Here is a 14,553-nt window from a genome sequence, read left to right as displayed (position 1 = left end):
ATATTACTTGAAAATGGTCTCAAAACAACAATATTATCGTTTATCGCAATAAGTTCTGGGACAATTTATTGTCTAGCAAAATTTGTTATCGTGACGGGCCTATATGGGGAGCTTTGTACTGCCAAATACTGTACTTGAAGGCAGTAGCTTACATGAAGGTTTCGTTTGTTTCCTAGAAGTTACTAAAAACTAATAACTCATACATTAATTAAACATAGAAAAACCTGCCGGAACAGCATTTCTGTGTTTTTCTGTACCCAAAACCTGCAGCCAGGAGTCAGCCACCTTTACAATCGACCACTGGAAGCAATGGTGGTCGAGCAACGTCTAGTTATACAAATCTGCAAAGGACGAATCAACTCTGTTTACGATTGAAGTCTCATTTATTTAGGGTCTGTACAAGAGAAAATGCAGACTTTTAAAATTAACATAGAAATAAAAAACAAAATCATATCTCCTCTCTCTAACCTCTGTAAAGGAGGTGCAGTAGTTCCTGATAACCTCTCGGATGTGTTCCTCTCTTTAAAACGCTAAAAGTGTTTGTCTCTGGTAGATACGTTACGCTGCATTCGCGGTTAACTGTGCTGTGGTTGTGGAGCGGCATTAAAGCTTTAATGCCGTCTGGTTTTGGTGCAGTTTGCAAGCTCAGAGTGGTGCTGTCGGCACGTTCTTGTCAAATTTAGACGATTACAATAAAGTGAGCATCCACACACAAGTGTCCATTCGCTCTCGAAGCAACCGTGCTCCAACTTCAACTTTTTTTTCTGTCAACAGACATCATCTGATTGCAAGTGAGCGGCTTGGTGAGACTGCAGCCCTGTGATTAACAAATGCAAAATAGGATCGATAACAAAAACAAGAAACTAATTTTGTTGCTTTAGCGGCTTCACTCCTGTCCGAATCCCTCCGTCTCTTCGATGGCGAACAGCAGCTTCTCTCTGAGCTGCTCCAGGCTCCTGTAGGGCGGCAGATCCAGACGGTTGAAGCTGAAAAGAACAGAAAACAGAGCAGCAAAGTTATGCATTCGGGTTAAGACATCCTCCTACTGCTTACAGTGAAAATACTTTAAGACGCTGGGAAGACCAGCGGTCACTGGACCAGCTTGTCAGAGAGACACAGGACAACCAAGCAAGCAATAGAAAGAGGTTTTTCAGGTGTTTGCAACAAACCGAAACATACAAAAATATGTTAAAATACAAGAATTTAAATGAGTGTGGAGTAAATGTGGCTGATTTAAAAGAACCGTTTTAAAACTTAAGAGATGATTTCCCCGAGTTGCGCAAAAACAGAGAAGGATTCATAGTTCACATGTTCAAAGTTCCACCAGATAGAAAGAAGTGGGCAAAATCTTTCAACTGCAAAAGACTTTCAGCAAAACTCCAGTTAGCCAACATGATTAGCCCAACGCTAAAGATGCTTTAGGCTTCTGCTCAGTGGAGCCCTGGATCATAACTACAACATTTTCAGGAGGAGGAATGACGAAGTAATATGCCTACAGTGAAGCATGGTGGTGACTCAGTAGTGATCTGGGGCTGGCTTGCTTTCTCTGACACTGGAAACCTGCAGCCACTCAACGTATCAGGACATCCTTGGAGAAAATGTCACTCTGTCTGTCAGGAAGCTGAAGTTTGGGAAGCGTTAGACTTTTCTCTGATACCAAAGAAATCTGAAAATCTACAGAGGATTGCGGCCATCATGGTCGTCAAAACTGAACTGTATTTAAATTCTCCTTTGGGATTAAAAAAAGGTAGTTACAGCCAGCTGAAAAAATGAATGAACTGGTTTCTTTTCACAGCAAAACCACATAAGGAGGCTCTAATTTCTACTGAAACGGTTAAATAATTTTGAGACTCTGGATTTATCGTGAGAAAACGACTTATGATATTAGACATGTAAAGCTATATAAATCACATGTTTATGCCTTTGTCCAGAACATGTGGGTTAAATAACTAATTTCAGCTGTATGCATTAATGTCTTATGTTTGACAATACAGCATTGTTCTCATTCAACGTATAAAAAATGTGTTCCTCATCAGTAAGACGATCCGTTTAGCAATTCCTGTTTCTAAAGAAGAAGAGACGTTTTTTTTATACAGACTTGAGGTTTGTAGAAACAACCAAGCAGTCCGTTTCTCACCATGTGTGGCTTCTTGGAAGCCAAGTCTCCTTCCCCACTCTGTCTATGCAGAACTTCTGGGGACCGTTACTTCCTGCAGGGACGAAGAGCAAAAAGAACAAAACTCATCACACTTTCATCTGGAAACATAAATGAAAATGATTCACAATTTTCCTTTTCACAGATTAAATTATCATTCATAAATATAAAAAGAAAACGGTAAACTCAAGGAACTCATTATTGCTTTCACAGCGTCTATAAGTAATTGAGCGATACCGTCTTACAGGACGACCAAGCTGACAATTGTTAAAAAAACAAAAAAACAAAACAAACTCTGCTGTTTTATTAAAGCAAATTTTTTACCAAGACTATTTTGTCTGATATAAATCATCTGGTCCTTATGAGGTTCTGAGATTTGTTTAAATTCAACCTTTTCCATCATAAATAGTCAACAGATGGAACGTTGTCACTACTGACTAATCACAGAAGAGAAAAAGTATGGGTGGAAAACAAGACAGATGTTCCCATGGGATTTAGGCAGCAAAGTAGCATACAGGAGCGCTGAACGAATGAGAAATGTCAATAATAGCAGGAGTATCTCAGCCAGCATCATGTGAAGGATGAGACCTACTCGGCTCAACAAACTGAAGCATCGCTTTTAAAGACGAGCGAGAGACTGATGAGGTCAGGCGGAAAATGACTTCTGAGGATTATTGGATCCTGGGGAGTACTTAGTTTTCCATGCACAACATTCCCCCTGCGTTCGCCTCATCCTGATCAAACGCAGCGTAACTCGTCTCATCCTCTGATCCCGGTGAACCGGTGTACCTATGAGCTCGGTGAAGCCTCCGACCGGCAGTCGACAGGTTCCCGTCACGAACTGCAGCAGACGGATTCTCTTCTCGCTGTCCATCTCTTTCACAACCTGCACGTCAGTCACACAATAAAAGCATTTTATTATCTTTCATCCCTGAAGACTCTTGGCTAATTCCAAGCCTCAAGTCAATGTTTGGGCTTCCTTCAGCGTGCGGCTGTTCACAGGTGTGCAAGTGTGTCTGTTTGGACATCGTTACCTGCCAGAACCAGTGGATCTGCTTGCTGTTCTTGGTGTAGTGTCTGTAGATGGCGTTCTTCTGCCAGTCGGCCAGATCGATCTCCTGCATGCCGCAGAGCATCAGCTGGAAGCAACAAAACAACATCAGCGACGTGGTTACAGTAGCTGCATGTTTGTTCTACGCATCGACATTCAGTCCAACTCTCTGAACCACAAAACCCCTCAAAACAACCAGACTTTCCAGCTCATATCTGAACGGAGAGTTCCTGGATACACTTTGTTGTTGATATAATCTGTTGTTCAATTGCTCATCTTGTGGATTTGTCTGTCATTGTGTGGCGACAATGAGATATAAAGTTATGCATCGTCAGCATATTTATGGTAAGAAAAGCTGCATTACATCATGATCTGATGTCAGTGGGAGAATGTAAATACTGCACAAAAGGGTCCCGAGACTGGAGCCTTGAGGAACACCACGTGAGCTTTGCTCACTCAGATTTGTAATTGCCAAATGACCCAAAGAAACTTTTACTTATACAGCAAATGTAGTCTATTTTTGTCTGACAAAGTCTGGAAACTAATGGGATAATAAATGGATATTGTGTAGAAACCCTGTAAAGTAAATTAACAAGCTCACAGTTCTGATGAAAATAGTTCTTGAGTTGGGATGTGAGAAGATGAATGCCTGCATTATTGAGCCTGGGAGATTTTACAGTCACCTTTCTCGTTAAATAATTGGAAAATAGTCTAAGGATTCAACAAGACACCAAACACATGGAAACGTTTTATGAACATTGTCGTGTTGAAATTCAGACCCCTGATTCTGGTCCTCCTCACCTCCAGCTCCTTCTCATCAAAGTAGCGAAGCCACTCCAGAGGAACCACCTCATTGAAGCCGTCCAGGAAGGCCTTGGTCTGCTCCTCCACCCCGCGGGTGAACCTCCAGTCTGTCAGCAGGCTGCAGGGACAAAACGCCTTTTCAAGGTCTGGCTTCAACCGCTTCTCTCACATCTTTCATTCCTCTCCTGCGAAGTCCAACAGCTTCTGGCGGCTCACCTGATGTACTCCTCCTTGTTTTCTTCTGTGACCAGCTCGTCCTCTCCGCCCTCCTTCAGCGGGTGACTGGAAACCTTCCCGAGGATTTCCATGTCCTGTGCAAAATACAGCTCCACTCCGCACTCCTCCAGGTTGTTCTCTCTGGAAACAGAGAAAAACACAAAACATGTTACCGCATCAAAAATCACAGGTAAACTCCTGCTCATCTGCTGCGTTTTTACACACTTAACACTTTAAGATCATCTAGTAGTCCATTTCTGGTTGTAGACTTGAAACTCCTGAGGGGCTAAAATCCCATGTTTATTTCAAATTTCAATATTTATGCATATTTGATAAGTGTTGATAAAAGTTTGATTTATTAGGCCATACATGTATTTGTTAAAGATGTATTGCCAAAAAGCTGTGCTTCATTTTGTAATACTTCTTTTTATTATCATCACAATAAATACAACATGTTTTTTAAAAAGTAAACTCTATAATCATCTATCATATCTCTTTTTCCAGTGTTATGAAAATAAGATAGAAACCAGATTTGAAACAACTAATACTTCGGATTAACTGCAGTATTTTTTACCAATACGGATCAATAATACCTTCAAAATATACACGATGAATATAAAAGACAGTACCTGAAACCTAGAATAATTATTAGAAATATTTATAAAAATAAAGTCAGCAGCACAAGCCGCTGCATTAACAAACATAATGTCTCCCTTCAGCTACAGAAATATGATCAATATAGTAACAAACACATTCAGAGACGATACTGAAAACTTTTCTATTAATTTACTCTCTTTGAACATTGATCTCTACTCATCAATTGACATTATGGTCTTATAATATATAGTTATCTATTGTAACGGTTTGAAAGTATGATTGCAGATTTTTTTAGAAAACATTCTAAGATGCTGTTGAAATCTTAATTTAAATAAAAATGTAAAAGTCAAACATCCTGATTTTGTTCAGAGGATTCAAACCAACCATTTCTTTTTTTTCCCACCAGGGGGTCTTTTTATGGCTCTAGTGTCCCTTATTCAAAAGTAGGCTGACAGGAAAGGGGGAAGGAGAGGAGGGAAGACATGCGGCAAATGTCGGCCGGGTCCGGGAATCGAACCCGCGACCGCCGCGTCGAGGACTGAAGGCCTCCTAAAAACAAGAAGGACTCCACTTACTTAACCCACATGATGGAGTTATAAAACTCGGGATCTATGGACTCCAGGTCTTTCAGAGTTGGCTTCTTGTCCAGCATTCGCTTGTAGAACGGCAGCGTGAAGCCGGTGTCGATGAACTTCCCGTGGTACAGCGCCTGCAGGGAGGACGCCTTGCATTAGAAACCACACTGAGGCCGTCTGCAGCTCTCTGCTCAGATTCCTTCACAAGTAAAATCAAAGGTTTGTCTGCAGCTCAAACAAGCAGGTGATGTGTTGGAGTCACGGATGAAGGCTTTTAATGTGCTTGTGTATAAAAAGAGATGCAGATATCCTACAAAAACACCCAAATGATTTAGAGGAAGTATTTTTTACTGCTTTAATTTGACATGGCAGCATGAATGAAAGACCAACATGTGGTGGCAGAACGTGTTGTAAAACACTGCAGCGCCTCACAAATGGATGAGACCAATCGCTTTTACACAGGAACTGGCATCACTTTGTGGTAAAAGTGTTAATATTATAAATAAATAGATGTATGTCGACTGAATGAATGCATTGGGTTGGGATTCCTAAAATTATTTCTGTGCTATGTCTGAATAATTAAAGGCAGATTTTTCTAAAAAGCTTAATTCAAAGCCACAGGTTCACATAAATTACCTTCGTACAAGGAAGCAATGCCTTTAAACTTTGTGAGTTGGGTCAAAAGTTATGAATATTCTTCCACAAGCCTCTCACAACTGTTTGTCCTTTAGCCACTTTGTAAGTAATTTGGCATTAATTTTGACCCATTGCCTATTTGAAACGCCCATTTAAAGTCGGAGAACAGAGAGACTAACACACACCAGCTAAAAGGCGATTCTGATTTGTTTCTCCTCTGATTTCATCAGGTTTAAGTTCCAGGACAAAGTCAAGCGCAGAGTCGTAATTTTGCCCTCTCGCTATTCTGGGATAATTTATGGTTACTTCATGGACACATGGTTGAAAGTAGGTCACTGAAAACTCAGTCATTAGGTGTTTGTACTGATGACTCACGGGGGGATTATCTGGTGCCTATTTAGGTGTTAGAAAAGTTTCAACAGCCATTATTTTTACAAGAATCATGAACGGGTCTTTTATTTCTATAATCGTTGCAGCCATTTACCAAAATCACTCGCATAAGGTGTGTGACTAAAACAGTCAATTTATTACAGACTCAGAAGAGCTGCTGCCTTCTTCTTGTGTTACGTATACATGTAAAAAACAAGATTTATACAAATGTGAGAACTTGAAGAGGTTTAATTCAAGACCTAATCCTGCTTAGGTGTCTGTGTGTGTTTGCAGAAAATCAGACAGACGGAGCCGTTTAGCGTTGGAGAAACCACAGAGGGTTCAGAGCCGCCATGCCAACAATAACACAGACGTCCAAGGACCGACTCAGTCACAGTCTGCTCCGCGTTACCGACTGGACCGACCTGCGTTCGTCTCACAGGCAGAAGAAGGCGGCTCTGGAAATTTACAAAGTGAAAACGAAGGACTGCACCGGCTCGCTAGATGGAGAAAATCGACTTTAGGAGAAAAGAAGTCAACAAAGTGAATTTGTGCTCTAAATAAAGGCAGCTGGTGTGGGCGGGTTGAAGCAGTGAGCTCATGGTGTGGGCGAGAGCTGGCAGGAGGGCGGCGGGTTTGGGAACCTGAACCGTTTGGAGTCGATCCCAAAGAGAAACCTTCAGCTTTTCGCTTTACACTGCGAGAGCTGGAGATGTGTTCACAGCAGGGGTGTGAGGACACACTCATGTCGTTAGATGACGCGATACATGAAACGGCCCACAAACTTAGCTGGAAATGTTCTGAACTCAGAGAAGAATAACTCAGCGTAGGCTTGGCTTCTTCAGGCACAAAGATTTTTAAGGAAGACCCCATATACAATGCCCTTAACTCCAGAAATAACCCGCTCAAAAAGTTGTTTTTTCTGTATGCAACATAGAGAGTTTAATCAGTTTAATCTGAATTATCCAGTTCTAAATAGTTCAGAACAAAATGGAATATTGTTTTGAATACTTGCTTTGTGGTTGGTTGTAAGAGGAAATATCGGTTTTTGTGAGTTTTGACAAATAGTGCTAAAGTTTCAACATAATGAAACCTGTATTAAAGATCCAGGCCTGCAAAGGGAGAACAAGCAAAGTCCATACAGAAAAGCCCCTGCTGGGTTTCTATTAATCTGTAGTAACAAGGCTAATTACTTTAATAACTACAGTTATAAACCATGTTGCCAAAAGTATTTGTTGAACCATGGAGTTCAGCTGTTCCAGCCACTTAGTTGACCACAGGTGTATGAAATGCAGTTCACTGCTAAATATTCTACAGACAGTTAAAACAAAATGGAGGTGAATGCGACTCAAATACCAAGTGCTACGCTACGTCAAATCACAAAGATGTTAGAGCTCGACTTTCTGCATCGTCAGCAGCTGCAGACCTCCAAACATCACGGGGCTTTCAGATCAGTTTAAGAACAGTTTCCACGGCCGGCTCAAACCGGCCCCTTAGTTCCAGTAAAAGTCCTCTTCATGCTTCCGCGTGCCAAGACTTTTTGGACCATTTAGTGCTCCAAACTTTGTGGGAACAGTTTGGGGACGGCCCCTTTCTGTTCCTAGCAGAAAACCGAAAACACATCAAAGACGTAGATTTGATCTTATAGAAGTTCATGACGTCGCTTTTTATTTCTTTAGCAGAGCAAATGAGCACGAAGGTTCAAAAGCGATGGCAGGAACTTTGTTTGAAGAGGGACTCAAATCAAAGATACGTAGCTGAGGTGAAGCTCACCATGGCGATGAAGCGACCGATGAAGCGGAAGTACGTGAGATGGTCAGGGTTGATGGAGGAGGCCGGGTTTATCTGGAGACAGTAGTTGTTCTTTCCGGCGTATTCAAACAGGCAGTACATGGGGTTCAGGACTTCATGGGACAGCAGGAAGAACCACTCCCTGCAGAGCCAGAGGACAAAGGTCATCAGTGATAGAAATCACTCCATTAACCTGTAATTTAGCATGAGAAACTGTTGTGCAGACACAGAGAAACTTCAACCACAGAGAGCAGAGCAAAACCAACATTAGCTTATGACATGTTTTAGCACCACTGACACAAAAACAGCAGCAACAGATTTAAACCGAGCCATTTTCTACAAACCTGGTGAAATATTACAGAAAACACAAACAGTCCTGTTTTGTGCTGTTTATCTCTTCTTGCTTAGAAACAAATACTGGCAGAGAACAACCCAGTCTATGTTTAATCTTAACTATAATAAATCCAGCTGGTTAACCACTGGAGAGGAGAAGGTGGTTAAAAATACCAGAACTGATGCAGAATAGCTGTAATATTCTGAACTTAGACAGTTTAATTCAGAACTTAAACTCAGTGAAATTAATACAAAGAAATAGTGCCCATTTTCCCCAATTTTATTTCAAATATAGGAGAAAATAATAGAAACCAGATTTTTCTTTTCGTACATCACATGCATAAAAACCAAGATTTCTCACCATTTTCTTCCATGACGCATTTTTTATTTGATTAAAAATCAGATAACACGTGTTTTGATGCATTTTAAATTACTAGCACACTTACCCAGCCCTTCTAAAGTTTTACATAATAGAGTCAATCATGCAACTCGGATACAATCTTGAGTCGGTATTTATTTGGTGCACAACTGATTATAACTATGAGAATAAATATTTTTACATGTGACATTATAGCAGGAGTTGCCCTTTCTATTTTCAATTAAAACCAGTGGGATTATCTTAGTTATTATGTTCCAAACGTTTTAATAAAGACAAATAAAAATATGAAACTATGCCGTTTCTTGCAAGGAATCAGACTTGTGATCAATTTGCAGAGAAGCAAATCTACGGTGTGTGACTTATGACCCCAAAAGCCGCCACCAAGATGTTATTTTGTGTTGCTGAAATCTAATTTAAAATGCCAACTATAACAAAAATCTGGTCTTTAATCAGAATTTAGCATTAAATAAACAACATGAGAGCAAAACACGCAACATCAAAAATGGTGGACTTAAAACAAAACAAAACAACAACAGCAAAAAAAAAAAACAGGATAATGAGGAAGGATGCATGTTAGAGAAAATGAAGGCCCTCCACCAGCTGCAGCACCAAGCGCTCCCACGGTTCACCCGTTTCAGCACACATCGGGTGGAGTAGGCGTATGAACGGACGGACGGTTGGACGCAGACACCTCCCAACATCCCGTCCGTGGTTCTACCCTGTGGTAGAACAGCATGATGTCACCTACCATAGGGTAAAACCACTGACGTGACACCGGAGACAGAGACACAATGCGAAACCAAACAGAAACAAAATGAGGGGAAAAAAAATAAAAATAAAAAAAGAGCAAAAACACGGCAAACAGAAAAAATGGCAACATATTACAGAGACTTGGAGGACAGCAGAGGGAGGATGAACAGGATGAGGGAGGACAGAAATGTTGGAGGAGGAGGAGGAGGGCGTGCTGCACGGCTTCAACAACATTTACATCAGACGCACGAGGCCCAAAACTCAAATGTTACAACTTGATACAGTTTTATGGAATAAAAACGAACAAAGATCTTTAATAAAAACTTGAAGAAAATTTAGATTTGGATTGAGGAAAATAATTTAACAAAATTATTTTTGGTGAAGAAACGTTTTTGTTATTCTATGTTCTATAAATATTTGCCAGGATTATCTTGAAGGTCCAGCGGCTGCAGAACCAGAACAAAGCGTCACTCCTCCACCAGCACATCCGTCCAGCAACACTCCTCTCTAATTGTACCGTCCTGAACTGTGTCCGGTTTTGGACACTGCGGCTTGCTGTAGCTCAAAATGTGAGCTGCAAGTCAAACCATAGATTGTACTCAAATATATGAAAGGTTCCCTGAGTGATAACAGAAGTGATGATTGACAGGAAGGTTAAACATCAATGAGACAAAAACAAAACAGTTTCGGGATAGATGTTAAATAATTTGAATTTTATTCTCCTTGAAATGCTAGAGAACAGTCTGCCCCATGGGTCCACAGGGAGTAAAGGGACAAAAATACGATATTAACTAATCCCAAAATAATTTATTAGGTTTGGATAATTTATCGCAGTATACTATGTTAACATATTTATTCATTCTTCCATTTTCAGTGTTTCCCCCAGTGTATTATAAGCCTGGCAGGCCACCAGGTTAAGTTTTACTTATTGGAGTCTTTTTAAAATGTTTGCATTTTTTAAGACTTCAAAGTTGGTATTCAGGTATTAATCTGCCAATCTTTCAATAACACAGAATTATCAAGTTATATTTTCATATTTCCTGTCAAGTTTAAACATTTTTTAACTCAAAAACACGACGGGCTGCTGGATGAATGACTGCACTAAATCCCCATCCACCAAGCTTTGCAAATTTTCTGGGGGAAACATTGCAGTTTTATATCCAATCAACTGTCAAAAGACATTTGTAATATATACTGAATGAGCCTCATCTCTTTTGTGCCTTGTCTTGTTATCATCACAGCTTCTGCTTTGATCCAAAGAATGGGGTCAGAGGTTGAACAGCAGCAAAGACAGAGAAACGGCACACCATCACCAACATCAGTAGAACAAAAAGAGGTCAAAAAAAGAAGCCCAGAAACAAAACCAGAGTGCGACAGGAAGACGGCGGTTCGACGCTCACCTGGCAATACCGCCGTAGTCCAGACCCTCCTCTCCTCTCATGATGATGTAGAGCCGGCGCCGAAGGTCATACGGCTTCACGTTCATGATCTGACGAAGAATCGTTCATTAGCTTTTGATGTAGAGTTCAGAACTTAAGTGTTTGGGTAAAGAGATTTTAATACTTTTGACTTTTAATCTAAACACAAAGGGAAAAGGTGTGCATAAATGAAATGCTGTATATTACCAAACATAAACACCATTCATTCAGAATACACAAAACTGAATACACGTGTTATTTAATGGGGTAATTTTAATTCCACTGCTGCAGAGAAGATGTAATGAGTGCTGTGTGTGCCTGACCTGCTGGAACGAATCTTCAAACAGTGTTTGTCTGGACACGGAGATCTTCACGTGGCTGGGCAAGGCGTTGGACTGCACAGAGACCACAGACATCAGGAATATCAGGAATGTTTGCACATTGGTTTTGGCACACAGGACCTTCCTGGAGACCCTGTCACAACTTAGCAGTTTTAGCTGACTGGGAGAGCTAAATCCTGGAAATTAAACGTTTCTCATTGGAAGCTTCAGCACTAATTAGGTAAACTTCATGTGGGACTAAAAGACATTTTCACCCTAAATGTTCAATTAGGGTAAAAATGTTTTTAAGCCTATTGTGTCCAAATTTCAGACCTTTACTAACTCAAATGCCCAAACTTCTCAGTTCTTTTGATCCAATTATAAAGGTAAAACAAAACACTATGAATTTATGACCTATATTTTGACAAAGGTATGCATTTAAATATGCAGCCTATGAAAAACGAGCGAATGGATGGTCTGACTGATGGATGCAAAGTTTTTTTCCTCTATACTTATCCAGACCTGGAGAAACTCAAATCACTACAAACATTTCCAGGTTGCACAGGAACTCGGTGAGAGGATCGTTCCCTTTCTTTTACAGACTGGATCAAAGTAGTTAAAGGTGAACTGAGTGCTTTATTGAACCTGCAGACTTCGTTTAACACTTACATGACACAGGAAACGGAACTGGTGGTATTTCCATCTGAAGCTCCGATCATAAGCTCCAGGCGAGCCGCCCTGCCTTGACCTGAACACAGACATGAAAACAGATAAAAATTGGGCAGTTTCACGTTATTCCAAGAAAAGCAAAATAAAAGGCAAGCAAAAAATAGAAAAATGAAGAAGCTGATGTTCCAGGGAGCAAGTGATATTGTATTGAGGTCATCCATTCTGCTGCAGATCAATGTCTGGGCCTCGAAGAGAAAGGTGAGCTTAGGGCTGCAGCTGTGTTAGTGTTAGCCCCACAAACTCTCTGCACACACATGCAGGATTTCTGCTGTGTCAGCAGCAAAAAAAGGCCAAGATGCAGAGAAAAAGAAAGTTTAAGAAAAAAAAAAAGAGAGAGAGGGGAGGAGGAGACGAAATGTGTGGGGCTCGCTGAGCTGCCAAGCACTTCTCAGTCTGGGTTGGGAAGCGGAGACCGCAGCGGCAGCGCGCCGTCCGTGCGAACCCGCGCCACTGCAGGATCCAGAGCAAAAAAACAGTCCAAAAGTGTCTTTCTGGACCACTCTGAAGCCACCGGACTAAAAATAAGAGCAAACATCGACAGGAGGAGCAGATTCATGCAGCTTTCTCCACAAACACGTGCCGTATACAGCAGCGGCCACAGAGAGGACACACAGAAAAGCACAAACAGCCACATAGATGCCAGGGCAGTCTGCGGCGCGGCACACAGCTCCGCAGCCTGACTCTGGCTGTGAGATTTCAAGCTGCCGCAATAAAGACGTTTACAGTTTGTGTGTCCGGATGAGCATGTTGCTGCGATTTAATGTCATCTCTTAATTAAACTGCTACGACAAAAGGAAACCTAAGTCACAGACGAAGAAATGAAAGGAGTGGAGTTAAGAAAACAAGCTGATGAAAAAAAAAAAATAAATCAAAAAGAATAAAATGTAGTTCAGATTTAGAGACATTTTGACCGTGTTATGTGGAAATTAACATTTCAGGCCAGACCAAGGCAGAATTACTGTGTCAGAAACAAAGTATTTGAACACAAATATAAATCTGATTGTGATCATTAAAAAGGCTCTCTGTCTCGGTCTGTGGCAGGTTTGAGGGGGAGAGACAATAGTTACCCTGACTCAAAGCCGGGTCTGGGGTCTTTAAAGGTGGTGGTGCGAGAGTTGTGGTCCACAAAATACCGCACTCCCTCTGCGGTGTACTTCATCTCCCAGCCAGGGGGCAGGGGGTGCTCCTTGATCATCCTGCAACAGGGAGAGGGGCAGTGAGCACGTTCCCAAGCCGAGGGGCCCCGTCTGGGGGGGGCGAAGCTAACACAATCCCCCCAGTCAACCTGTGCTGATAAAAAGCCAGGGTGCTAAAGCAATAAGATGAGCCACAATGTGGCAAAACCTTGAAGTTTGAAAGTACTGGAGATCAGCTTAGATAAAAAAAAGAAAAAGAAAAAAAAAAAGCTTCGCTGTGCACGCCTTATTTGTGACAGAGTCAAATAAATAAATAAATACAGCACCCTCCACATAACGAACAATGGCCAATAGCAAAATCTCACTGACAAATTAAGAAGTTTTTAATCTATCATTTTTAGGCACAATTATTCAAAAATACTTTTTAAATCACAGAGGCCACATTTATTGGCTCCCTGTATAATCCCTATAAAATAAATGCAAATGAGGTTCTTTTTTTTTTTTGTCATTTATGTTTTACATTTTAAAGTTGATCCTAGCCGATATTCACGCTCCAGGCAAGCAGGAAGTCATTGATTACTCAGAGGTAAGAAAAGATGCATTTCCACTGCAGGAGATTTTTACAAGAACGATGGTAGCTGCCTGGTTCATTCTTTGTTTTTCTTGTTCCTCAGGGAAAAGGTTTTCTCCTGATAAGGAGTCTCTGCATAGTTGCCAAACCATAAACGAAGTTTTGAGGTGAAAATGTGATAAAATATTTCTGTTTGGATAAACTCTGATTAGATACTACCACACAATTTGGGGGAAACTTCACTTCACTTTAAACCACAACAACAAAAATCTGATCTGAATACCATATTAGACTGAATCCACTAGGTTTTGATCACAGAGGGAAGAAGATATACGTCCAGATAGTGGAGCCAGCCGGAAACAGACACAACTGTCCGTGAAATATAAAGTTGGGGGAAATTCTGGCACCACAGCAGGCCCGTTTTTATTAGCAACTCATCAAAATAGGAAAGACAAGAGAACTTGGTCCTGGAGTAAGCTATGTGTTAATAGAAATGATTCCAGGGTGTGGGTGCACAGTCAAAGGTTTAACTTTAAGGTTTTCATGCAACCAGTAAATATGAAGGATGCTAAAGTGCTTTCAGAAAGAAATACAAATTAACTGCTGTTTTAAATTAAAAAAATATTAATTTATATCTAAAAGAACGCAGACTGACTAGGCATGGAAGGCGGGTAAAAGGTGTTTTCCCATTCGAAGAGGCAAATTGTCTGAACTTAGCAAAAT

At 40.9% G+C, this 14,553-nt stretch overlaps 1 protein-coding gene across 5 annotated transcripts in view; it reads right to left on the bottom strand.

Moving 5' to 3' along the window:
• Positions 1 to 364: 364 nt before the first annotated feature.
• wwp2 (WW domain containing E3 ubiquitin protein ligase 2) overlaps positions 365 to 14,553 on the bottom strand; it is a 56,958-nt gene continuing 42,769 nt past the window's right edge. For 4 of the 5 annotated variants that reach the window (XM_044124855.1, XM_044124856.1, XM_044124857.1 and 1 more), the window contains 12 exons: positions 13,191 to 13,319; positions 12,064 to 12,142; positions 11,398 to 11,469; positions 11,057 to 11,145; positions 8,177 to 8,336; positions 5,399 to 5,532; positions 4,227 to 4,367; positions 4,008 to 4,128; positions 3,190 to 3,294; positions 2,945 to 3,041; positions 2,138 to 2,210; positions 365 to 986 (listed from right to left, as the gene is read on the bottom strand). In XM_044124855.1, coding sequence (XP_043980790.1) covers positions 887 to 986; positions 2,138 to 2,210; positions 2,945 to 3,041; positions 3,190 to 3,294; positions 4,008 to 4,128; positions 4,227 to 4,367; positions 5,399 to 5,532; positions 8,177 to 8,336; positions 11,057 to 11,145; positions 11,398 to 11,469; positions 12,064 to 12,142; positions 13,191 to 13,319 — 1,300 coding nt within the window. In that variant the 3' untranslated portion in view covers positions 365 to 886. The remainder of the gene's footprint in view (positions 987 to 2,137; positions 2,211 to 2,944; positions 3,042 to 3,189; positions 3,295 to 4,007; positions 4,129 to 4,226; positions 4,368 to 5,398; positions 5,533 to 8,176; positions 8,337 to 11,056; positions 11,146 to 11,397; positions 11,470 to 12,063; positions 12,143 to 13,190; positions 13,320 to 14,553) is intronic. The other variant, XM_044124858.1, reaches the window with a different exon arrangement.

Source organism: Gambusia affinis, linkage group LG08 (assembly GCF_019740435.1).
Source record: "Gambusia affinis linkage group LG08, SWU_Gaff_1.0, whole genome shotgun sequence".
Lineage (NCBI taxonomy): Eukaryota > Metazoa > Chordata > Actinopteri > Cyprinodontiformes > Poeciliidae > Gambusia > Gambusia affinis.
The sequence above is the reverse complement of the archived record's forward strand: the minus strand, read 5'-3'. Positions and strand labels throughout refer to the sequence as shown.